Source organism: Zootermopsis nevadensis, unplaced genomic scaffold, assembly GCF_977971745.1.
Source record: "Zootermopsis nevadensis isolate Lab colony 2312 unplaced genomic scaffold, Znev_1.0 Znev_ptg000023l, whole genome shotgun sequence".
Taxonomy (NCBI): domain Eukaryota; kingdom Metazoa; phylum Arthropoda; class Insecta; order Blattodea; family Termopsidae; genus Zootermopsis; species Zootermopsis nevadensis.
Window position 1 is genome coordinate 1,722,383 of NW_028259155.1, and position 27,877 is coordinate 1,750,259.

Sequence of the window (27,877 nt, forward strand, 5' to 3'; positions counted from 1 at the left end):
ATATACGATGAAAAAGTATGGTCGATCCTTCGTAAAAGGTGGCCAGACTGACAAGAAGAAGGGATACAAACATAAGAGCACAAAATTTGCTTCGGAAAACTTTTCCGATGACTTTATTGTATCAGAGTAAGATTTATTTACACACCTTCAGTCTACAGTAATAATTACTTTAGTTCTGCTCATTAAACAGCTGCAAGGATTGGCGCTGCGCAACAAATACCAAATTGCCGCCAGACGCTTAAATAGTCCTGATTCAACTTCTCATATTTAATTACATAAGTTAAGGTTTTATTATACAATACTATTTTAACTTCCCGCTCACTGACTGCAAGTGTTTTCACACTTATTGTACACTTTGAATGCACTAACGCTCAAGTTGCCAACAGTTAAGTTCAAAGATAGTTACTACATACGCCGTATGCGCGCCACCATCAGCACTACTTGCTCGATGTATCGAAAATAATTTGGCACCGTAAGAAGAGCACGTACCGTTAATGATGGCAGACATACAAAATTTACATTAGTAAGTTTCAGCATAGTAATTGAATTTACGTAATACTCGGTTTGAGAAAAAGATAAAACTTTACAATTAACGTAACTCACAGTAATAAAAAAGAGACTAAATTACAAACAATTAACTCTGTTGGATATTTACTACATTCTACACACATCATATTGGAATTCTTCATACAAATCTTCCGAGACACGACAAACATTCTTAGTCTTAACGAGTACATTATAAGTCGGAGGACACGATTCAAAACGCTAAATGACAGCCGACATCTCGTCGTAACAACCGACTTTCCTCCGTGCTACATACAGAACTTGGAAGACTAAATTCCAAATTGTTAAACATACTTATTTTGGGCAGCATATTGATGCTACTCGGAATGAAGGACACGAATTACTCAGAAGTACACATAAAAACGAATGAGATTCCGTCAACACAACACACAAGCTTATAAGATCAAAGAGCGATATAATAACGTTCGTGCTCGTGCACGAGATTGTCTTTGGAAATGGAAAAGACCACTTGGAAGACCTAGGAATAGTTGGGATGATAATATTAAAATAGACCTTGCATAATTATCGGGAGGGAGGATGGACTATTTGGCTCAGAATCCAAACATCTCCAGTTACTTTATACTAAAAGATACATAATACTTAATTTCTTTTTCCAAAATACTACATCATTTGTCACACTATTATCCAGCTTCCGACATGATCGCGCGAATGAGACGCAGCTGTTTAAGTAAAAATGCCCTCCATTCCTCATACATCAAGAAAGATGAATTAACTTCTCAGAACAAATTTAAATTCTGCTTTCCTTTTGTGGAAACAACTCACTTAAGTGGCCAGACTTTTCTGCTCACAAATATATAAATATTCCAGGTACTGAAAATTACAAAAACAGAATTAAGCACGAACATATTTTACGTAATACGTAAGCTCAACAGTACGCACACAAGCAATAACAGCGACTGCAATGGTCTAACAATAAAGAAAAGCATCTTTTATCACTTCCGCAAAATGTTAATGTACTTTCCTTAAACTCAATAAAAAGTGTGCTACAGTATTTAAGCAAATTTTAAGTTTTTTTTAAAAAAATTGCATTTATTGTACACAGTAAATACTGAAGCAAACATCTCTAAGTCTTAAAATTTTTCTTGCTGAAAATTGAATTTGCTACACATGCAAAAATTCATAATAATACAATTAAATAATATATAGTACACGACCCGCAGGCCACACGTGGCCAAACGCTTACTATCAAAACGAACAGCCAGTAATATCTCGTTCCCTCTGCAGGATAAGGCATTTTAAACTTCAAATTGAATTCTCGTCAGTTCCCTCTGACCACTGGGTAGAGTTTCCATCAGAAAATGCTACCGAAGTCCTGCGGTCAGTAAAATTATTTTGGTACCACTTCACTAATTATCTTGTATATCTTCCGTTTTCCATTAACGTCTTATCATTTCTTGGTTCAAAGCAATCACTTGAAAAAAAGAAAAAAAAGAAAAGGAAACTCGTGACTTTTTATAATCCTGCAGAAGGGGCGCCATTTTGAATCTGTTGACTAAAGATTACAGTTCATGAGTAACTGTATTTATCACAAAAAAAAAATTGTAGCATTATTTTAAGCGTTAACTCTCACACTTGAGTGGTTATCTTTGCTTCTACAATGGAATATCACGCACTTCTGTCATGAGACTCAAAACAATTATGACAGAAAGATTATGAGCTATAAATCAGGTAGAGCTACGAAGACAAATCAAATGACGTATTTGGAACTAACTCAGCGAGAACATGCCACCCTCTTTAAGTTGTCAAGAATCTGAGAAAACCTGTGAGAACTCGGAATTCTTGACAACTCCACGGGTGAAAGCAAAGTAACATTGAAAATTTCAAGGTCGAGATAGTGACAGATATTTAAATTACAATCAGACCTGACACAGAAAACAAAAGAGAAGTAACGTTGTAGAAATTTGTCGATATACTTTCATCGCAATAAACAGATTACCTGCAAAGTTTTACCAATGACTGCGCTTCCATATCACTTCGACTTCTTACGTTGAGCACAGCGTAATGAATTTGGTTTCCTTAGAGTCTGACAGAGGGCTTCGTCGCTGGCTTGATTTCTGCAAGAGTAAAAAACTAAATAAAGTTCTCCTTATACAAAAGAATTAACTATTAGCATCTAGGAACTGTGATACATAAAGTACTCACCTACTATCTGCCGAAGAGCTTCATTGTCCGAAATCTTCATACGGTCTCTTTCATGCCCAAATAATTTTCTCTTTTCACCGCATCTGATGTTAAAAATCAGATAAGAAATGAGATTCTCAATTGTTCTTTTGCGTCTGCGCATGAATCTCACGTCTTCTACTAATGGCATCCGTGGGTCATTACGTTCCGACAATATCCGCGAATCATTCTTTCTCGTCCGCACACATAACGGGTATTTTGGTACACGCTTTCCTTTCATTATCAAGTTAACCATTCTTCAACTTTGTATCCATCTCCAAGCCAAATTATTGATGCCTGAAGCTTTATCCAGTGCCTGTGCCTGTATTAAGGGGTCACGGCATCTCTCCGTTCTCCGAGACTGACAGGATTCATCGCATCTGTGAACTCCCTCAGTCTTAGCTACAAGTTTCAACTTGAACAGAGGGCATAATTTTCACTGATACATTGAGAAGTTCCCCGATGGATACGAGAGACAAGAAAATTCTTCTTCCGTCGCATCCCGCTCTGCACACACATAATTCTCTTGGGTTAGTAATAAACACACAAAATAGAACACCGTCTGTTCGACAACCCTATTTACTTTCATTATCTAAAAATATTCCAAAACCAAATATCTCGGGTGAAACAGGTACTTCCGTAATTTTAGTAGCGTGTCAGTTAAAGTAAAAATGTGCACTACTATATCTGCATCACGGCACTGTTATCTTCGTAAGTGGTGCACATCTGAAAGAAATTACACAAAGATATTACACTTACAGACAAAACTGCAATTTGTTCGTAATGAATTTATGTCACGATACGTTGAGGGATATAAACAGCGCTTTAGTCTCGTTAGATGTTTGTAAGTTAGTGATGTCCCCTTCTTACCTTGACCTTACGGCCGATTATAAAGGGGAAGAAGGTAGTACCTGGTTTTTGGAAACTTTTGCTCTGGTCATGACGTCATAAAAACACGCGGTTATGATCAACGTCATGTGTTATTATTGCACTTCAATAGTGCACAAGATTTTTATTACATCCAAGTGTCATATCACATCAAGTGCGAACACAAGTGTGTTATAATGATGTTCATTCAACGTCATCGTTACTAACAAAATTCAGATCTATATTATAATGAGGTCTGAAATTACTGTGGAATGTACCACAGCAGACGAACAGCGTAAAACAAAGTCACATACCACATAAAAGGTATTTATGTGTAAAAGCAAACAAAACAATAAATATTATACACTGAAAAATGTAATTAAATCACTTGGGGATAAATCACCTTATACTTGAATTACATAATTTCTTCAAATATCAACAGGAATTTCTGCAGTTTGTGGTGTACAAGAGCCAAGATCCCTTCTGACCTCAAAGTCTTACTTTATCACTTCGGCGGTCGTCTTTTCCGGTGTTCTGTGTCTACAAGGGTGAAAGAGTAAGGACCCACTGTCTGGCCTGAAGCAGAAATTGTCAAACAGTAACAACAGAACATGGAAAAACAAGTTAAAACACTTTAAGTGTGAAGATATCTACATTATTTTCAATTTGTCTCTCTCGACATTTTTACGCAGTAATACTCACACTTCAGGCTGTGCTGTGGGGAACGTCTCTATTACAGACTGTGCTACATCAATTTTGTTTACATTACAATATATTGTCGTGTCAGTGGTCATGGCTGGTTCTACAACATTGGCAGCTTGAGCAGAAAGTGTCTGAAAAAGTGGTGCGGCTATGTCAGTGGTACCTGAAAAAAAAGTTTGCGAAATTAACACCTATTATTGCGACTGTTAAATTTAACTCATAATAAAAATTCCAAATTTTATTTATACAAATATGTATATATTAATTATTAATAATTCTGATAATCTGACTGTTCACTCTGACATACATACATCTACACGTAACCACACCAAGAAATTGCAGAAAGAAAACCAAATTTTTCTGTTAATAATTAATAAACATTCATGACAACAGTTATTTAAGTTATGCAATCTGTGAAACGCACTCTCCGTCTGTTATGTCATCCTTGATACCAGAAGTAATGAAGAAACTGGCTGAACCTGTAATAAATTATAAATTATTTACAGCTAATGAGAGGGGATTAGTTACTAACCAAATGGTACTTAAAGAACAAACACGTAATGTTAATGCAGGACACAGACATCATGCAGCCCAAAAAAATATTGCAATGATAAAACACCTAAAATTTTCTAGCAATCCGAAGTAATATTGCTTTTAAAGTGTTGGGATCAGAATATTTCACATTTAACTCCAAATAAACCAGAACGTAATTTGCTGGTAATGAATCAGTCGACCAAGGCATATTTTCACGTGTATTCATCGACAAGATTGAATTCTTAAATTTATAGTGGATGACATTTAAACTTTTCAGAGGTAAATGCAGACAATTCATGCATTCTCTTCTAACAATTACGTGAAGTACAATTGTTTTGGATCATTGCATCAATATTTTTAAAGCTTAGTTTGATGAATATCTTACCCACTTAGAAAGCTTCCACTTAAAATGCATTTAAATACAAGAAATTATCAGTGATGAAACTTTTCTGAAAATCATACATTTATAATCTAATTTGTTAAAACAAATATCATATTTACAAATACATATTCATTCATTTGGAAATTTTCTAGTCATATAACATTGAAGTTAAAGTTGTAAAAGATCAGACGGAAAGACACCCATCCTGACGTAAATATAACTGAAAACACAGACATCCACATGTTTTTACTGATGAAATAGGAAAGACTACATCAAGAAACACGAAAACCTGCGTATGGCGAGTTCAAGCAAAAGCCAAGAGACATGAAATGCAAGGAAAGCATGACCACATAAATGCAGCGACTGGCCTGTGACAGCAGGCAGGAGAGAGAGCCATCTGCTATCCCCGAAGGCTCCGAGTTGATAAAATGGGCTGGACCTGCAATGCAAGCCAGTCCAAAAATCATTCATAGCTTCTGTCAAGAGACGAGCAAGCTTAACTATGCAGAACCTAACAACTACACTCATTATGGAACCTCAATTATTTTTATCCATTTCTCATTTTATATCGTATAAAATGCACAGCGTGTACCATAGGCTCAAAATGTGTGAAAAAACGTGTTTATACAAATAATCATTTTCTTTTATACAGATACTGCTGTATCAGTAAGTATCTAGGCCGCCGTTCGCCCCGTAACACACGAGGAATATACAAGTGAATGGGCCCAAATGAAAACTTGGTTAACATGTTATATCAGTCAGAATACACTACAGGCAGAATATATGCATCTACAATTTGTCAACTTTTATTAAGACTCCAATATCTGTGGCTGCCGAAGTAGTCACAAGTGCAAATGGGAATTTAACCTGCCAATTTTACAGCACAAAATCACTACTTCAACAGCATTCTGGTCAGAAAATACTACATTCTGTTACTCTTGTAATCATATTCCCCAACTTCTTAACATGACTACAAAAATCTAATATCAACGACAAGTTAAAAATCTCGCATAAGTGAGGAAACTTTCTGTTGCTACAGTTTTCATAATTAGTTTATACAAAAATACTATTCATAGCACACATTTCTAAAGATTATGGTACGTAACGTATGCAAAGTATGAAAGAATATAGGTTAAATTCATTAAAACACAGCTCCGACTGAAGTACCTCATGCTCCACTTTTGCCCTTCTGCAGTGTGGAGGACATTTAAAGATACAATATGTCCCATCTATGGGAATTCTGTTGCTCTGCTTGAGAGTCAAGTTCTCAAGGGTCACATACCAAAATCTTCCTGAAAAAATGAAATTCTGTGCTTGTCCATCACTTGAATTGATTTCATGGCAACTGAGAAACTGCAAAAAAAAAAATATAAAATGTTACAGTTTTGTTGATCATAGGTGACACTCCAAATTACGGTGAGTCAACAGCTGAGAGGCTAAATTAAATATCTAATTATATGTCGGGTAAGATTCAGCTTTGAAATTCTCTACTAGTTGCCAACTAAAATGAAAGTTCGAAGCATTTATCACAGCATTTGAATTTGTGATTTCTCAGCAATTATATGAAATCAAAAAACGAAAATCATTTAGCATTGAGAGAACTCCACACGACATCCCCAGGGAATGCACATAGGACTGAACATTTTAATTTGTGCACAAAGTAGTGGCATGGGTCCTTCAAATAATGTCACAATTACCATTATAATCCATTACATATTTCAATGTCTTTGCCTTCCAAAAAACACGACATGTATAATACTATAAGCCTACTATCATCGCCCTGACGATGGAGGCAGCAAGGACATCTGAAATGTTGGCAAACTTCTACTGGACTACACGGTACAACCACCCAGAAGACAGCCATCTTCTATTATCATTTCTTATCACAATGAGTACACTCACATTTTCATTGTATTGTATAATATTAAAAATGCCAACCACACAACTGTTGTTACAAGTAGTTCCAAAAATAAAACGAAGACGCCAACACTGTCACATGAAACACCAGAACAGAGTGCTCTACCCAGCATGCAACATGCTCCCCTGCCACAAACACACATCGAACACAGTTTCAACACTCCACATTTAGCATCCATAACACATTTTGAATATACCCGTAAAAACAATGACGATACACAGGCTTCATTATGATGTTAGAAAAAGACAGAAATGGAATGCAAATAAAACAAAATGGAAGATAAACAGAAAAATATTTTGAAGCAGTTAATTAAATTCACTGAATTAAGGTTAGGTTAGGTTTGTAAGTGCGCTATCAAGAAATTCATGTGTACTTGAACTCACTCTTAATATCTGATGTCATGACAGTTCCCCTCTAACAGCCAGGTTGAACACCATCAGCTTCTCTCTCAATTCATTTGCAAGTATTTACTGAAATTCTGAGTTTCCTTTGAAGTTGTTGATAAAAAATAGTCAAAACTACAATAAACTGTCCTTGATTATTGATCTAAATCTTCATTTAACTTTCAATCATATGGGAATCTAAATCTATGATTATAGCGTGCAGTCAACTGGATGATGTAAGGCTCTACAAGCGGACAACAAAGTTTAAGAGGACATGCCACTTAATTCTAAATTATTATTTTTTATCTTGTTTTCATGGAACACCTGACTTCACAATATGTATATATTTTATGACGAAGAACTAAAGAACATTAAAAATGATCCATTTTTAAAATTTGCTCAGTTGCACATTCCCAGTTGGGTCAGGACAAGAACTGTGCTCTCGTTGGGTTTTGTTTACAGTAATACAAATAAATAAAAGTAGAAACAAAAATTCTGAAAGAAACCTCATGAAACTAAACTGTGGTGTTGTGAAAATATGACGCACATCTCTTGTACAGTATTTAATAAACACAACCTTTTCCTTCCTGTTCTAAGAGCACATACAAATATTTTAATCCTATTATCGAAAACATTAAACATGCAACATGTTCTTAGGGTATAAAGAAAAGAAGTTCAATACGGAAGGAAAATAAAATAAATGAAATGTTTTAAGACGTATTTGCCTGCATACTTAATGTGTGCAATGTCTGGAAGCAATTATGGATGGGAGGAGGAGGAAAATTACTTTCTGAGACAAACAAAAAAATGTACGCCTTTTATTCTACTGCTCACATCTTAAATAATATTAAACGGGCTACTGGAATTCAAAGGAGCAAAATTCCTGGAACGGTTACAATTCTGCAGTAAATCAGGTTATCACAGATGAACAACGTCACTGAGGTAATCACCAAAGACGGAGTACATGTAAGATGTACCACCAACAGTACTATTATGTTACCACTTTACATTATTACTAAAAACAAATATTAAATACCTAAACAGATAAATTTCATGTGGGGGGGAAAGGATGATAACAATATAGTACCCAAAAGCTGGACCAGAAATCTGCTAAAAATAAATAGATGCACACATAAAAATAATTCTGAAGCTTTAGCTGAGGTATATCACCATGTTTAGATGAAGCGATGTCTTATAGCATATAGTGAACATCAGTGGAAATTACTTGCTATACTTTTAAAAATATTTGGCACATAATCACGTAACTGAACTGTATGAAAAATCTGGAAATTGCTGTTAAAAGAAAAAACAAGTGATGCCATATTTATCATTTCCTAAGTTTCATTAAACCTGACACAGTTTATAGTTCTAATAATTGAGATTCCATGTCAATGATTTCCTCTTAAATCTTCTTACCCACAACATACTCCATACTTCATAAAACTATAATACACATGATTAAAATACTAAAGTCATACATTATACATCACAACAACTTGTAACCAGATCTCAGATATTTTTCTACAGTCCAATTTAAATATTTAAAAATTGAATATGAAATATTCCTCAGAACAGCGCTTGTTTCAAATTCGCTTTCGACAATTTGTATACGGAAGGCACAAATTTAAAATGTCTCTCATAATATTATACACAATCATACCAATATGAATGTTTCACATGTTACCATTAAATTTATCAACAGATCTTTGTCTGAGTTGTTTAATATTCATAAAATTAAATGTACAGTGTAATTTGACCCACAACTACAAAATGACTAGTATCACATTTAACCACAAAATAAATACAACTTAAAAAAAATATAAGTGCAATCTACAAATGCAGTTTACGAAGGCAATACATGCACTGGTGAAATGTTGCAGACACCTACAGAAACACAGCAGTCAGCACACAAAGTACCTCACTCCAATGTAACAAGCTGCATTAGAAACAGTTTACCACGGTACACTCAGCCATTTAAACTCATAGCAAAATAAAAGTGTATAATACAAATAAAAATCTGAATCCAAGTGAGCATGCAAGACTGATGCATATAAACTATAAACACATTTTAAAATTAAAACTTCAAAGTGAATCTTCAAAAGAAAAAATGGCCACTAGCAATGGATGGCTTCAGAGTTCTATTCCTCTAGAAATAAATAAAAAAATAAAAAAGGTAGGACAGACGAACATTAATTCCCTTAAATTCTTGACATGAAGACATTCATCGCATACTTGTCACTGGAATGTAAAGCACATTAATATAAAACAAATTAAATGTTGTAATTCTTTCGCAAAACTGAACCATTTCCTATTTCACAAGGACTTCAAATCTCTGATTATGAAGTACACTAGCTTCGTATGACTCGTCAAAGTCGATGTGGAATAAACTGTATACGTGCTTAAAATGAATACAATTTATTGCAACTCACATCGAAAGTGCAAAATTTATATGATTTCTGTATAAAATAAATCAAGTGTGAAAACATCTTGACAGTGACTGAAGCCAGATTCCTACAAACACAATAACAGAAAAGTGTCTGCCTGACTTCAGACCTCCACCAGACCCCATATTACGTGCCACCACAGCTGTTTGCATTTTCTGTTACCACGGTCACCAGCATCAAAGTCAACTTCAATTTTTTCTGCAACGCACGACTGACACAAGTACTGTCACATATAATGAATATTATATATTACATTATGAGTAGATAATCTTTAATTATATCACGGGTTCATCTGGAATGACAAGTTGCATCCCCTAGTAGAGAATACACGAGCGTCTGGTACCTAGCTAGGGATAGAAATATCACTCGTCCTGAACATCAGAATTTTATCCGAGTACAAATGTGCTTTTGAGATCTGCTCCTATGATGTAAAAAAGAACAGAAAATGAATACTTTACAATGTATTCAAATGCATTTGCCTAAAAAAACTTGCTTTATCAAATTTTTACTTTTGCAGAAAATTTTTATTTGGCCCAAAGGATTGAACACAGTTGTACACAAGTGTCAAGACCTCTGAACTGAAAATGAATTTTATATGTATGTTTCATAATTAATAATTTGGATTTCTCAATTTGTTATATGAAGAAACTATCCTATAAATTTTATCCAAAATAAGTATTATGTTGAAAAGCACAGCAGTATTTTAGGGTATGCTACACATTAAAATCAGTTTGCACTGTGTATCACAATAAGGATGTCAGGTTTAAATCCTGTAAGACAAAGATTAATATATTATAATACGAGAAATGTTTTGCCAGTGCTTATGGTGGACAATACTGTTCTTTCTTCCCATCTCACATTTATAAAGTGTAATGATGAAAATGGGAGTTACTATGAAATACTAATCCCTGCCACAAGCAGGACTGAACTCTGTTAAGTATTCTGACATTCTTCAATCTCAGAAATTATTAAATACAAAAACTGACTACACACTGCATTACAGGCAATGAGATACTAAAAAACATAAATGTAATATCCTGTAATTAAGACATCCCTTTCTGCATTGCACACCTATTTTTAAGTAGCCAACTTACAAGGACCTGTAGGTTGTGTGAAAGGAAACGCTTTTTTGCACAGCAGTCGTCTGTCCAACCCTCTTAAAACCAATATAAAAACTGAAATAATATCAAGCCCTTTTACCTGCAGCCATGCTAATTAATATCTGTTGGAAATCGGCCAGCTCTGGATCGAGCATTTCAAACCCGTGATCGGTTGAAGTGGCAGGAGGTGACTCATGCAAGCCTGTAGGGGCAGATGCATTACTGGCAGCTTCTACATGAGTGGAAGAGACACAGGCAGGTGAAGAGGACTGGGACCCAGCACCCACCTGAGGGTCCCTCCTACCATCCACCAGTTCCACACCCTGAGTAGCGATTTTGTCCTTAGTTACGGAGATACCAAACTTCAGTCCTTGAGCACCTCCAGACATCACCTTCTGAATCTTGCTCTCTGCCGGAAGACTGTCGGCAGCCGACGAGGAGGGTTCGGGCCGACGGGCCGCCACGGAAACAGTCTCTTTCTTGGGGGGTACGACAGGCTTATTAGGTGGGACAGGCGGAGGAATGCCTCTGCCCGGTGGCATGGGCTTTTTGGTCTGAAGTGGCAGAGTTTCTGGAACTTGAGACTGAGGCACCCCTGTAAGTAGACCCGCATTGGTCGTCACGTGGAACGTGACTTTTCCACCCTGCGTAGTCGTGAAAACCTTTGTGCCAGGCGAGGCAGACAGACTCACGCGAGGTGTCACCTGAACCACTTGTGCTTGTTGCTGGCTTCTCTTTTCTGTTGCTCCTGCAGCCACCTGGTGAGAGATGCACACACAATACATGTTCATGGCACAGCTAACTTTCCAAACTGAACTGCAGAACGTGACAAGTGTCTGCTACAATATTTCAAAAACACTGACAACCTTCTTCTGTTTTAGAATTTTTTCAATACCACTCTTTCCTGTTCCTGTAAAGGTTTGTGACAGTGGTGAATTCAATGTTTCAACATCATGTGGGCAATGTCCATTGTCTGAGGTACATCTGACATGTGCATCATTTGGGAGTTTGGCTGTGGTGATTAGGTGGGACTGAACCTGCATGGTCTATTACCCCAGTAATAGAAAGGTCCTGGGTTCAATCCCAACCACCACTACCAATCTTAAAAAATAAAAATGTCAGTATGACAACCAACTATCCAGATGGCAGAAGATGCATGTAAGAAGGAACACACAAACATAACCACAAAACTTACATCTGAAAAAAAGATGGGTAACAAATTAGAACTCTCACAAGAGACAAATTAAATCTCTGTAAGAATGTCTTCTTCATATTCTATCAGTACCAGCTGTAATGTTTACATACTACTGATTGTTCTGGTACACACTCCTCTCTGCCCTAATCTTGGATAAGAACATTGTAACACGCGTGAAATTCCATTTCAGGCAGTTCAAAGGTTAATGCGTGTATATGGAACGGTAACTCGGGAGTTAAAGTTGTAAAGTATTTGGATAAAAGGACAAGGTTTAATATCTGAAAGACCTTATAACTAACACACTTGATGGAACAGAGCTATTCTTGAGAAGCTGAAAGTATGATCTGCTAATCCAGAAATTACTCGCCTTTTACGGAACACGAAGGTTCATTTCTGTGTTCAAAACTGCCAACCGCTAGCCCCAGTCCATAATGATCCTGCCCACAAGTCTGGATTTCTCTGACTCGCTATAGACAGATACCCTATTTAATTTTTTGTAGAAGACAGGTTTTTCAAAGAACATTCATTTGTCAACAAACTTTCTCATCCAAAATTTAAAGTACATAGCGATGGCAAGAGCACTGCATGAATGGACAACATCAAACGTGAGTCACACCTTGGTAACATCACTTTATCATGTACGATTTAGGTTTCATCTTACCATTCCTTCAGTCAATTACAGCAAGGTCAACACAAGTTATAGTAAGTCTACAAATATGTGTATAATTGTTACAAAAATAAAGTACATTTTGTAAAATGGGTTGAACACTATTTCAGACAAAGTGAATCATATATGTAAGTAAAAAAAATAGATGTCAAGAAGTGTAAGAAATGATTTATAACCATGAGACAGGTTAACACAAATCATTTTCACTAAATTAATTATTCAAATTTAAATGTTAATGCCATCATATAAATGTGAACATCAAAATTCATCAAGGCAAATCTAAAGAACGGATCATGACAACGCAAGTCAGTCAGAGGAACACTCGTCTACATCACAAGTTGAAAAGCCCAGCATTAACAAATTTTTCATTTCTATTCAAATACCATATTGTTCCAAAACACGTATCATCAATTTGTAACTGTCTAAAATATGACTTACTCGTCATTTCTTATTTATTTACACAAGTGAATTAACTCAACATCTTCTCTAATATTTTAACCACAACACCAATCTATTTTTAATCGTACAACCAGTATCTTTTAGGCATCATGTCCCAAGCATTTGTTCAGCCAGACAGCAGCTGGCATATAAGGATTGCCTTAGCAAACAGAGAGCCGCAAAGACTCGTGCCATCGTAACATGTGCACAGTTCAATTCCAAGCAGTCAACGGTCACTTGCTATTGTGGCCAGTCAGATGTACATAAAATTACAGTGAGGTACGCTACTCAACACATGCAACTTGTTCTGAATTTCATCACAAAGTAATTATAGTAGAAACTGCAATGTTATTCTTCACATCCCATTTCACGACAAGAAAGCTGGTGCCTGGCATGCTGTGAGCATAAAAAGAATCACACGTTCCACATCTTTCATGGTACATTTAATTCAGAAGTGTATCAATATTTTTCAGCCCTTGTTTGAAGACCAACAAATAATATATTTGTGCACACACTGTATGAGGCTTATTCAAACGAAACCTGTTTAGGGACTTTCATGGGAAATGGAGCTATAAACATAATGCTGGAACATGATGGATGTGTCACTGCATCTTTTCCTTATTCTTATGCATTATGTTCACTCCACTTAAGCAATGAGTTAAAACATTCCTAACTTAAAAGTCATATGTTAAAGGATATTAAAGGATAAGGACTTAAGAGGATGAAGACCTATAAGGTCTCAAAAGCAAAGCACAAACCATGCAAGAACTTGCAGAAGTATATTCTAGTCTCTGATTAAATTACATACTTTCCATGGGTAGCAATCATTACAAAAACAAATTCTTAAGAAAGATATGCTGAATTACGTTTGCACTCTATTATAAGGTTATAACACATTTACAAATAAAAACATTTCGTATACTGTGTATTATTATATCTTAAAACAAAGTAGGAGCTGCTCGAATGTTTGTAGGTTTCTATTCATACCCCTAAAAAAAAAGTAATAATAAACTTACCACACATTACACTAATAACCAGCAAGAGCTATATACACTGCGGGTCATGATAACCGTAGGCCAAATGTAGCAGGCAGTTTTACACTCGGTTATACAAGCCATTAGGCTAAGAATCCCTCAAAAGCATTACCATGGCCACAGTCATAATAATTTAAGAATAAAACACACATTGCCACATAAGATTAAAAATTACTTATTATAATAATTTATGCATAACAGACACATGCAGTCATAAACATTCACCTAATATAATACATGGGCTTGGTGACTTTCAGTCTTGCTTCTCAAAAAAAATAAAAAACGATTAAATCAAGAATTGTAATGGTCCAGTGGCCAGCGTGCCATAAATGTTTGTTACGAAAAGGCTGTCAGTGGAGTCTTCTCAGGTCTACCATTACGGTTCAGCCATATCTCATGCTAATAGGACAACATTCATATTATATCACGATGAAAAATGGGACTAGGTATATTCAATAATATCTTAATTCTGTTATTTGGAACAATATGGTTTTACTTTCCAATATGAATGATCAGGTCAGCAATGTGGGGTCAATCTGTTTTAGATTAATTAAAATCTATGAACAGGTTATCCATTCATAAATGACGTCACATTCCCCACTCATTTATCACAAATCTTTGGTACCACATGATCAATAGTCTAATTTTTATGGTAAGATTAAATACATCAAAAGTGCCAAAACGCTGAGAGGATACTGCTGGCATGGGTAGTAGAAATCCAGTAACACTGCATGAGAAAAATGCAATTCAGTTCTATCAAACAAAATAAAAACTGGGATGTATTTTATAGTTTTGAATTCTTTTCATAATGTAACTATATATCCATTTCAGTGATCACAATATCCACTCAGTTATTGATTTCTGTTCCTGAATACAAGTCATGAAGGCATTAAAAACTACTGTCTACACTCCTAATAAAGTTTCATCTTTACAAAACAATTTTGCTTAATAATGTTAAAACATGCAAATTTAATAAAAATTTCATTCTAGTATGGTGGTTTAATTCCATCGAGGCAATGCACATGAGACATGAACACTATAGAGGAAGGGCCCACACAAATTTCTTCACAGAGATGTGGTATTTCAATCGGTACACTTAAACTGAAGATATGTACAGCAATGAAACAACACATGAAATGCCCCAGTAGAGTTTAAAATACCGGGTCCTTCCACCAGATATCTACGGGTCTTCATGTTCAATGCCCAATCTCATTTCTTCTTCAAATGCACAAGTGAAATCATATATATTACACAAGTTACAGGACTTGACTTAACCTAAACCAACTTAACCTACTCAGAACTGAAAATGTGTCTGGCCTTCCCTTGCATCTATACTAATATAAAATGCTGCTACATTTACAACAGAAAATAAGTTGTTTCTTAAGTACTATATACTTAATGCATAAACATGGCTATTTATTCAGAGTAATAAATAAGGATGACCTAAAAAATAAATTAACACTCTTCTTTTGTGAAGCCTCTGCTACAAATTACTCAAAAGTCAATCTTCCAAGTCAACAAGCTACACGAATCTAGTGTCACAGTTTACATGTGGTGATGCATATCTGCGAAACAACTGCGGAGTGGAATAAAATTCACGATTACTTCACACTCAAAAGAGCGGGTTCACATGGCGACCTCCTGAATGACCACCCACGTGTACCCACGTCAGCGATTCAAACCTGTTTATGAACTATGTTACACTACGTACAGAACATTCTTAACTGCTCCCCACTATCCTGTCGTAGATTTCGTTAGCAGATCATTAGTTAATATCAGACAATGTGTAGAATACTGTATATTACAACCTGTAGTGTCGTTCACAATAAAACTATAATAGATGAGTAAGAGTACTTATTCTTTCAAGAAAACACTGCATTTTGTCTTTTTCTTTGCCTCTTATAAACTTTTTTGTTTACTGGAAAGGAAAATACAATTTCCACTCAAATGGGAATCTACATTTGTACGAGTGTGTCTTCTCTATAAAAGCAACGAAGTCTTCTTGGTGATCAGCCGTGTAAGTCTGAAGATACAGGATCTACTCCGAATCTATCCTGGGGTCCGGTAACAAAGCAGGCAACCAAGCAACAGTGGATAGATAAAAAACAGCTGGTAGCATAGAACGTCCAGGTAAAACAACAAAGACTGCACTGACCGACCACATGACTCCACCCAATGTCCCTATTGGTTTGCTCAAGGACAAGGGCACAGGGCTCTGAAAGCCAGCTGTAAATATACATATAACTGGTAGTCCTGTCACTCATCATAACTACCCCAAACCGGAGGCAGATAGTCTCAGAAACATTCGTGTCCAGATCTATACGTACATCACTGATCGCCAGAGAAGATTTCACTGCATTCAGATGCTGTCAAAGCTTCAAGCTGAAATCAGTTCACCATAACACTCCAGATGACAGGCAAGAAAGGTACAAATTCATGGAACTGATGTGAAAGGAAGATGGAAACAAATAATGATTTCTTGGACAAAAACACGTTTCGCGATGAAGTAGTCTTCCACATTTCTGGAATGTTAACAGACACAATTACCAAGTCTGGGGCTGCAAAGTGCCAAACGAACACCATGATCAAAAGCAGAAAAGCCCAAAAGCAAATGTGTAGTGCACTCTAAAACACAAGACAATAATGGGGCATAAATATGACTGCACAAATAATGCGATAAAACACACACAATACTCATCATTGTGCATGTAAACACACTTAAGGCAGCATCTTGACTTATCTCTCTTTCATTGCTATTGACCTATGGACAAATTAGAAACAACACATTCATGTGGCATCTATTTCTTATACACACGAGTGCGGGTGCAAAACATGAGCAACAAGCCTGAAGAATGAAAACCGACGAACAATACGAACCTGGTATTGGGAGGTAAGATTAAGTTTTAAGATATCAATCAATCAAGCCACATCAGAAATTAGCAAACGACTTAAAGATGGCCGTATTCTGGGCTGTTTCAGCACGCATTCTGGTAGAAAATTACAGACATCTCAGATATGCTTGCTGCATCTATCATGAGGGTAATAAGCACCCTGTACAACAAGCAAGTACCTCTGAAATGTTGGTAAACTTCTACCAGGCTACACAGCGTAACAATCCGTAAGACATGCTTGACACTTGGGAACCTGAAATCTTACAACGAACAACTTTTAGGCTGCCAAAACTGTGACATTATTTGTTGCTCTAAAATAAAATACATATAAAAAAATGCTTTCATGAAGCACTCTGAAAAAACTGAATAAAACGTCTGTAGCGACTCAAGGCAATTCAGTACTTAATTTAAGCACATCACCCATTATACAAACAAACTTCAGTAAGTAAATTATGAATTCAAGGATAGAAATGCTTACGAACCTAGCAGTGGAATTGAACTTCCGGCCAACGTCTTCAAGGACGGTCTTGATGAGGAATGTGATTGTTCAATATAACCCCTACAGCATACATTCTATTGTATGAGGTTTTACGGAATACAGGACCAGAAGCAACGTCAATGCAATAAATTACAAAATATTCAGCATAACAAAACAAAAGAAAGTTAAATATATGTTTTAAACCATAATCCGATTGCCTGACACAGTGAGGGGAAAAAAAAAGCAACAATCTCTCTCTGAAACTACATTAAAACGTCATGTGAAACAGGAAAACACACTCAATCATAAAATGCAGTCAGGATGTATCCATATAATCTGGAAGTGAACTTCCTACCTGAGCACTAGGTTGCTCTGATGTAGCTGAAGGTTGTACCGGTGAAGACCAGGAAGACACGTCTGACCGACCAGAGGTTGAAGACCGCACTTCGCTAGCTGCAGTAGGTGAATACACAACATTGCGCAGCCCCTGACCGGGTGATACTGATCGGGCAATCCCCGTAGCTGGAAATGCAGAATAAAATGGAATATGAAGCATTACTGAGTTCTGTGAGAAATAGGAAGGTCATACACAAAACCACACGAAGACAAGATGATTGTAACAATAGTTAAACAAGCATTAGTGGCAGGATTGTGCCAAATGAGTCCTGTACGAAGACAACATAGTACTAGAATATATCATTCATTCATAACAAGTTTCACTCCACGCCACACGGAACCTCGACAAGACATTCATATTCCGAGACGGAAGAACTTTCCAAGGTCTGTTCCAGTCGATCTGCAGTGTTATATCAGGGATTACGTCAGGGTGTAAATTATGTGATTCAAAGACAGTCTTTGATACGAAGATGTGTCTTGGCATTATATGCAATGTCAGACCACAGACCATTCAATATACTACTATTACAGCAGTAGCATTACAAAAGATGATATACAAGTGATGATTTTTGTCACTTATGTCGGGTAACAGTTACTTACTTGGTCCACAGACAGGCACACTCGAGACAGTTGCTGTAGGCTGAACAACTTTGGCCACGGAACTAATCATTGGTGTGCCTGCTGCTGGAGGTGGTGGTGAAATACTGCCATCTACGTGAGCTGTTCCAGGCTGACTCCACGGGCCTAATTTTGGAGGAGTAAGTGGAACTCCAGCTACAAAAGAAAAAGGAGAAAAAAAGCACCTGATTTTAATAAAGGTCATTACGTTCTCTAAAATATACTGTAAAAGTAAACTAATCTTCAGGAGAAGAAATGATAGCTCATCAGGCAACTGTTTTATGATGTATTCTGCAAACGGTTCAGTCACTGACTTACAGACACAAAAACAAAATCCTGCTAAACTTGGTACATGCCTCAGTCAGGAAAAGACACACCACAGAGATTTGAACCTGAGACCTACTGAATATGAAGCAGATGTGCTAACTACAACACTGTAACTTTCAGTCTAATCGTTTTGAAAAGGGGGACAATGTACGGAAAACCGTCGATGCTATTTTATGACAATCGCCCTGAAGTAAAATTTAAAGTTCAACTATTCTTGTTTCCGGCTAGTAAAATAAATGGTGCGATTTAATTTATATTACAAAAGCCACTGACACTGATGAAAGTTTGAAGACAAAATCAATATTCTTGTATTTTACTGCCACACACAGGCTTTGAATATAAGAACCAATGGGCATTCCACGAATGTCAAAACAATAATTAGCATAATTCCACACAAAGCGCTACATTTAAATGTTGACTGACTCATATCCACCTCAAATTCTAACAATGAGTTTGAGATTTTGAGGCATTGGTGGTGGAACACAGACAGATTCCATGACATATCCCCAAAAGGAAAAGTCCAGCGGAATTAAGTTTACACATGGTAGGACACTTTGTAGGACTTCAGGCCGAGACTAAACAATGCTGTTAACTGCCTGTACGACACATAATAGGAACGTATCAGAGGTGTTTGCCGCATACTTTATCCTAAACCATCTCTGAACTAGTGTCAGTGACTTTGTTTGATAAAAAAATACAACCACGGGACAAAACCACATTTCCACACTTGCACCAATGCCGCTTCGTGCTGCTTCAACCACAGTGCACATGGTAGATCACTCATGTATCCAATATGCATGCATTAAAAACTTTGAATGTCTTTCATTATGTCCTAGAACTTTCATTTGATCTGGTAGTTTACGGTACTAGAAATAGATTTTCAAGAAAGAAAAGACAATTCATAATTACTCTATACTGCATTTGCAATTCTCCATTACCGCACAGAGACATCTCGAAATAGACATTTAAGAGAAATATAATAACAAATGACTAACCTGAAAAGGTCCAGCATGCTCCTTGAAACAAAATATACACAAAGAAGTCACAAACGTGCCAAATAACCCATCAGATACAAATAGTTTTGACATCAGATAAACATTAATATTTAACATTTATCGGACGTGCATTGCACCGTTATGCATGTTATGTCTGGATCTGCATCACCCTACTGCACCAACAGCCCATTACTTAAGAGCTATTCAACTATGCCTTCCAGCTGTGATTTATTGTTATCGATTATATCAGTTATTTACAGAAAAATTATCAAGTTCGAGTCATATGGTCATTGCATCATGAATTCACAGCATCTTCTGACAAAATCATACAAATTAAGTATAATTTTTCACGAGTCTTTGGTTCCCCTAAACCCATACAGCTGAGCCGTCTTCACATCCAGAGTCGTCTTCCACTCGGGTAAATATTCCAAGTAAAAATATTGGCTACAATGATGTACGCAAATATAACCATTGAACTGGCGGTAAGACGTAGTAAATCTGTATGATCCAATGCTGCTTTTAACTCGGTAAATTGTAGCGCTGTTATGAAGACTTAAAGGATCTTTAAAATAACTGGTCTGCTAGACCATAAGACTAGAGACTTCAAAAGAAGAAAGACAGGTTATATGATAATCGTTACTTTACAAATTCTAATATCAGAGGACGTCTTATATTCAGGTATATATAGTATTTTACGGTCAAGTGCTACAACTACTAGATTCTGACCTTTGCCCACGAACGTGATTAATAATTCTAAGGCACTTTATACACAATTCCATTGTCAGGTATTAACAGAAATACCATCTTACTGGATGGTTGAGTTGCAGGAGCTGATCTTGAAGACGTTTGAGCAATTACTGCAGGCTTTGCTGGTGGTTGTGGTGGAGTACCTGCTACACCAGGGCGCTGCAGTACCATTCTCGGTGGGCTAACACTAGCTGTTCCAGCTTGGAACATAGCCACCTGGTGCGCTTCAGCGAGTTGCTTTTTGAGGGCTTCCGCCTCAGCTTTTGCCTTCTCCAACTCGATTTCAAGGTCTCTGACTCTATAAAGAATCAAAATGAATGAATAAACTATATCGTCATTAAAACAGTTATCATTTCATGCTAGCATACTCTATTTCAGGCATGATAAACATTTTAATAAAATTTTAAATGTTGTTATAACAAATTTCAGGAGAACTAAGAAGTTTCTCTGTTGTAATTAAACTTAAAAGCAGCGAAAAGTAACTTACCGTTTTTCTTCCTTTGCCGCGGCAGATCTCAGTTGTTGTCTTTCTGTATCAAACTGTGCCAGCTGCTTTTCAAGTTCAGCCTCCATTTGGAGAGACTTCTTACTCTCTTCTTCTAATCCTTCAGCCATTGAATCGATTCTTCCCTTTTCTTCTGTGAGAATCTGAGCGAGATCTTCTGAACGTTTCCGTTCCTCCACATACTTCATGATTAGTTTCTTTCTCTCAGCAAGTAAGAGCAATACAATTTGTTTTTGCCTATTTCGCTCTTCCTCGAGAACATCGGACACCCGTTTCAACTCCTTTTCCTGCTTCTTTTTAGCCTGTCTTTCTAATTCCAGTTCCTAATTGGCAACAAAATTAGCGTAAAGGATATTACATTCACATTTATATTTTTGATTATTGAAACACATTTTATGTGTACATATCTCTCTCTCTCTACACACACATATGCATTTATTTACTTATATAAAGGTTGTTCAAATGAAACCCATTAACGGCGCTGGTAGCAAATACAGCTGACTCTGTGTCTAGGATACAAATATTTTTCTAATAAGAATTACAACACTGCACCTGTCACTGTATGACTTCCACGTAAATTACGCCATCCAGGAAGTAATATAACCAGCTGATGCCTCGATGGGAAGGCTGCCATGAGGACTACTTTTAGCAACCTCTACCCATTCTCAAAAGAATTTCATTTAAATAAACCTCATATATATTTTCACAATGAGCCGGGATAGCTCAGTCAGTATAGTGACTAGCTACGGGCTGGACGACCGGGGTTCGATCCCCGACGGGGGCAGAGGATTTTTCCTCTAGCCTCTGCGTCCAGACCGGCTCTGGGGCCCACCCAGCCTCCTCTACAATGGGTACCGGGGTCCTTTCCCGGGGGTAAAGCCGGCCGGGGGGTGATGCTGACCACTCACCCCCATCTAGTGCCGAGGTCAAGGAAGAGAGGAGCTATATCTCCACTCCCCCCAAGCGCCTACATGGCGTATAGCGGGACAAACTTTAACTATATATTTTCACATATACATTTATAATACAACATAATTTATATTTTACTGTAAATTTAAAATAATCTAACATTTTTATTGCATATCCATAATTACAAACTGCAAATATTATTTTACTTTCAATCTGTACATACCATATACTATCAAGTCAAGACCAAACACTTATTTCTTAAAGATCAGATGCGTTCACCTGTTTTAATCGAGTTCTCTCTCGTTCCAACCCATAGGTGATATCGTCTCCCTGTGCAGTGTCATGCTCGTGTTTTCTTTTTTCTTCATCTAGTTCCTGAACAACCTACATAAACAAATAAGTTACATTCTTAAAGAATAATGCACTGAACACAAAAATAAAATGTTCAATTTTAACAAATGTCTCATTTCCACATGGATCCTATTTTAACTTTTATTATCACTATGCCATCTCCCCTCTCATTTCTTGGTTCTGGTTTTCAATCCTTCCCAGACCTGGAAAGAATTACTGCAAATCACAATGAAGACAAATTTTCTTTGAATACTTTCTAATTTATCAAAATCAACTAATGTAAGATTATTCCATAAGACAGAATCTTGGATCCTGTATGTAATTTTTAATTGTAAGATTCGAGGTTTTCGCAGCGGTGAGTATGAAGATTTCTGGGTTGTTGCGCTGTGTAGTCTGGTCGATGTTAACCAACGTTTCAGAGGTCATACTGCCTCCATCATCAGGGCGATGAGTATGAAGATTTCTGTCTTCTGGGTTGTTGCGCTGTGTAGTCTGGTCGATGTTAACCAACGTTTCAGAGGTCATACTGCCTCCGTCATCAGAGTATGAAGATTTCTGTCTTCTGGGTTGTTGCGCTGTGGAGTCTGGTCGATGTTAACCAACGTTTCAGAGGTCATACTGCCTCCGTCATCAGAGTATGAAGATTTCTGTCTTCTGGGTTGTTGCGCTGTGGAGTCTGGTCGATGTTAACCAACGTTTCAGAGGTCATACTGCCTCCGTCATCAGAGTATGAAGATTTCTGTCTTCTGGGTTGTTGCGCTGTGGAGTCTGGTCGATGTTAACCAACGTTTCAGAGGTCATACTGCCTCCGTCATCAGAGTATGAAGATTTCTGTCTTCTGGGTTGTTGCGCTGTGGAGTCTGGTCGATGTTAACCAACGTTTCAGAGGTCATACTGCCTCCATCATCAGGGCGATTAATTTTTAATTAATTAACTCTAATCTCCATGCTAAAGCTACGATAACATGCGCACAGCAAAAGATTGACAACCAGGCAGTGATCCCCACCACTGCTCTCCAAGAACACATATATATACAATGTCACAGAAACACAACAGGTCTCCTTCGAGAGATGTCTGCGCAGTAGCCGCAAATATCACCTACACCACGGTAACAGGAATTCAAAATATTGGCTGAACGTTATCATTAAAGTGAATATTGCACAATAACGTGAATAAACATAAAAATCCTACCTTACGATGCCGCTCTTCTGCATCACGCAGAATTCTTGCCAGACGCATTTGGGATCTTCTTTGTTGTATCACCAGATTATCTAAAGTGGCCATCTGATGATTAGCTATTGAACGTATTTCTGCCTCATCAACACGTGCTTCAGCAGCGGCAAAGCTGTCCCTCTGCAGTGCTGCTAGAGGATCACTGAAGAACAATGGCCTGAAACGTCCTTGGTTTAGTAGCTGCTTCACTCTTTCAGACTTGAAAAAAGACGAAATGTAGAAATCAGCACGTGAAACACATTTATCACTAATTACAAACACCAGTATTCATATCTGGAAAGAGAACCTGTAATGTAAAAAGTGGTCTTTGGATTGAAATACACAGGGCAAAAATGCTCTTTGTAATAACAGCCATTTTAAAGTTGCATGATTATGAAAACACAAGTTATATACTGTCAATATTGGTCTTCTGGGTAGGAATGCAGTGTGGACTTACATGCATACACCACCATTTTGGAAGAAGTAACCTATACCGACATCTTCACCACCGTAAGAAACTAAAATCTCTAATATTACATACTAATAACATCAATAAATTCATAACAACAGATGTTTCTTACCTTCAAGGTAGCAATAACAATATCACGGGCTTGTAATTCACCTTCTAGGTAACTCAATAGCTTCAGTAAGTCAGTTTTATTTAACTCCATTTTTGGATTCCGCTGAAATAAAATATCAGTATATATATTAATTTACTTCAACAGTTTGTATATCTTTGAATGGATTTAATGGACCTAAATCTTGTAAGGAAGAAGATATTAAGCCAGAAACAAGAAGGAACATCAGTCTTGTCTTAAACACCCGCATATTTGTAAGGGGGTAAGTACTAAGGGCTACTTCTTAAAACATATAGGAGAATGTTATTTCACTCTTACTATTGTGCTTCTTAAGTTGTAGGTAACCAGTGTTATGTGCAGCTTCAAGAGACAGCAGGAGTATTCTAAGAACACCCTAAGTAGGTGGCAGGCCAAGAGTATTTTAGGAAATGTTATCTGAATTCATTATTAATTAAAATTTGTGGCCTGCGAGCCAATTTTGCTACTGTGAACTGCTTATTCCAGTTTTAAATCCACAATCTTGTGAAGATATAAACCGGAAAACTTGCAAATAAGAAAAAGTCAAAAGCCACTAAGATGGTTGTAAAGTGCCCTCTTTCCTATGAACTTATCCCCCAAAAAGTTTACAATATTATAGAATACATACCATGTTCGTGCAACCCGAGTACGATATGCGGACGTCTAATGCAAATTGGAAAAACATTCGCGGCAACAAAGAATTGCGGTGGACAGGTTGTACAACAATACACTTTCTTTTCTTTTTTAATACGAATATTATATTAGTTACACCACACATAAGCTGTCAACAAGTAGCATCAGATTCTGGCAGTTCGATGAGGATATACGAGACAATGATGTACCTTTAATGTGTTACTGGAAGACTTGTCCAATGCTTCAAAACTTGAAGCCTGTCCTGGTTGATTCTGCGGTGATTTGGTTGACATTCCGTGACAAGAACCTTTCGTACAAGTAAGTTTCGTGGCCATCTTGGCCCTATAGGTTAAGGACTTTCACACTCCGACAGTATAAAAACAAAACGTTTACTGCCTTAAGGCACACTGCTATAACACAAGGATGTCTCACAATTTAGTACGTAATTATTCACATAATTAAAACCTGCAGAGCCTTATTTTATCTGTCATCTGCAATACTTTGCGCTAAATTCGTATATATTTACGAACCGTCATTAATGTAACCAGTAGGGTGCGTTCATGCTCTCCTGCATCAAAATTCTAGTCACATACAGCCTTGATCAAAAAAACGGACAAATGCTACCAAAACACCAGTTCCATATCATCCTTGCTCGAGGCTGACTCTCGTACAGATAGGAAGGTTAGGACATACCACAGGAAAACATAACAAAACATGGCGCAACATGGCATATATTTCGGCATATAACCACTCGGCACCCTAGCTCCCGTTTCAATGCATTTTAAATATTGGTCGACGGATCCGGATATTCCCATTACATCGACATCCTAAAAAATTACGTGACCCAAATATACAATAGAACACAACTCCAACCACTGGTCACATTTTCCAAAATCGATTATGGATTAGAACAAATCTCACGTCCATTGCATTAAAATAAAACGGTACTAGTGTCAAATAATAATAAAAAGAGCAGGCTGTAAAACGGTGAAAAAGGAAGCTGGCAATTATTCTACAGAAGTGACAATGGCAAGTGATGATAAAATCATTGCAATACTTACTTCCTAACAATTTTTTAAAAAAAGAACAATGACACTACAATATTAACAAAAGATGCAACAAAGTACCTTACTCAGGCAATCTCTAAAACCTTTCCAAACACAAATCTTATCCCTACAACAGTAAATAAAATTGAAAGTACAATAAATTCCCTAAAATCAAAAGAATTAATGTGGTTATGATGAAATACCAACAGTGTTAATTTAAATCTGTGCTGACTACATAAAAGTTCCTTTACATTATTTTTGCAATAAGTCTATGACAGTAGGAGTTTTTCCAGAATGACTTAAATATTAAAAACTTAAACCTATAAATAAAAAGGTGAAAATTCATACATAAAAATTTCATCACTAACAGCTTTCTGTAAAATATTTGAGAAAGTAATAAATAAGAGAGTAGGTAATTCTTTTTAACTCAAACTTCCATTTGAGCATGTCATATGGAATTATTTTCTGGGGTAACTCAAGAAACAGAAAAAAGTATTTTATGTCCAAAAGAAAATCATTAGAATAATGGCACAGAATAAAAGGAGAGCCTCATGTAGCGAATTGTTTTAAAATGTAATACTCTTTCACTAGTCAGCAAATTCTTGCTCTCATTATCATCATTTGTAGTGGACAACACAGAAAATTTTCAGTCTGATATCAACAATATGAGTACAAGATACTGATATAACCTTCATGTGTCAAACACTAAATTCAGTAAACATCAAAAAGGAATTTACTTTAATGGAATTAAGCTATGTTTATTGAACAGTCATTGGGATATAACCTGATGGAACAGGAGCATTATTTCATTCTCTAGGAGAGATTATGAAACATCAAGTGAAGATGATAGGACAAGAAAGAGGTTGGAAGAGAGATGTGTATGGCATTTGAGGTTAAGGCACAATTAATACATGCAATCTGCAATGTCTACACAAAGCAAACCTGTAAGAACAGACTGAATGAGTAATTAAAGAAATTGTAGGCTTTTATTAGCTGTGCACAGCATGCACTTAATGATAAAACAGTTTGACTAACATAGCCACGATGGAAAATAAATTCTTGAAACATTTGATAAATTACCTTTAATGTATTACTAGACGACTTGTCTAATGGCTGGTAGTCTGCTGACTGCATTTCCTCATGCTGAGGTGATTTTGTCGATTTTCCCTGACTGGGGTTCGAAGCCATCTTGCTACTATCAAAAACTACTAAAATGTCTTATTTCGTCAAACTATGGCATTCGACGGATGACTGAATTTAATAATCTGCTCCTTCTCACATGCATAACGTGTTTACTTCAGTCGCCATTTAAAAACATGCATCGTTAAAACAAACGTTCCTTGAAATATTCAGTACGATCAAAACAGAGCATTTATACTTGTACATCACATAAATAACAAAAATAACATTCCGAAATTTATGTTCGTACAAATCAAATCGCCTAACAAACGCTTTATCTTACAACTACCGCTGAAAGTAGCACCATCTTTAGTTAGTTGTGTTTGACAGATCTAAGTAATGCCAATACTACTGTATAAAAAAAAATAATGGATGACGGCGCATTTCAAGTATTCTACTTTATAAATTACAATGAAGCTTTAAAGGTGTCTGCTCTCTGTTGGCGTCAACGTCGAATAGTCGGGAATATTAAATTCAACCAAGTACATCTTGGTTAGACCTGTTATTCATAACATATTTTGCTAACCTACTGTGTCGTCTTGCCTTACTCGCAGTCCTGCCAGCATTGGTGAGATGTCTGGTTCT

The 27,877-nt window shown here is 36.7% G+C and overlaps 1 protein-coding gene across 6 annotated transcripts; it reads right to left on the minus strand.

Annotated features, from left to right (window-relative positions):
- Nucleotides 1-85: 85 nt before the first annotated feature.
- On the minus strand, nucleotides 86-27,632 carry LOC110834969 (CTTNBP2 N-terminal-like protein). 6 transcript variants are annotated; one of them, XM_087354223.1, is made up of 14 exons: nucleotides 27,194-27,632; nucleotides 24,420-24,521; nucleotides 23,818-24,057; nucleotides 22,555-22,659; nucleotides 21,349-21,689; nucleotides 20,924-21,159; nucleotides 20,115-20,135; nucleotides 18,775-18,948; nucleotides 18,134-18,300; nucleotides 11,176-11,833; nucleotides 4,315-4,477; nucleotides 4,016-4,188; nucleotides 2,728-3,471; nucleotides 86-2,639 (listed from the first exon to the last, which is right to left on the minus strand). In XM_087354223.1, exons 1-12 carry the CDS (start codon nucleotides 27,299-27,301, stop codon nucleotides 4,110-4,112), a joined length of 2,394 nt encoding a protein of 797 aa, XP_087210349.1. In that variant the 5' UTR covers nucleotides 27,302-27,632; the 3' UTR covers nucleotides 86-2,639; nucleotides 2,728-3,471; nucleotides 4,016-4,109. The 6 variants fall into 6 exon arrangements, with proteins under 6 accessions (XP_087210349.1, XP_087210348.1, XP_021930389.1 ...); XM_087354222.1 differs by lacking the exon at nucleotides 27,194-27,632 and adding an exon at nucleotides 25,277-25,736; XM_022074697.2 differs by lacking the exons at nucleotides 20,115-20,135; nucleotides 27,194-27,632 and adding an exon at nucleotides 25,277-25,723.
- Between the last annotated feature and the right edge of the window lie 245 nt (nucleotides 27,633-27,877).

What these genes read in the sequence shown, in the direction of transcription:
- LOC110834969 (XM_087354222.1), bottom strand. Translation starts at nt 25,402, where the DNA reads ATGGCCACGAAACTTACTTGTACGAAAGGTTCTTGTCACGGAATGTCA. An exon ending in AGCATGCTGGACCTTTTCAG is followed by an intron (nt 18,949 to 20,114) that starts GTTAGTCATTTG and finishes TTTCTTTTGTAG; the next exon opens with CTGGAGTTCCACTTACTCCT. An exon ending in CAGAGCAACCTAGTGCTCAG is followed by an intron (nt 11,834 to 18,133) that starts GTAGGAAGTTCA and finishes ATCTCTCACCAG; the next exon opens with GTGGCTGCAGGAGCAACAGA.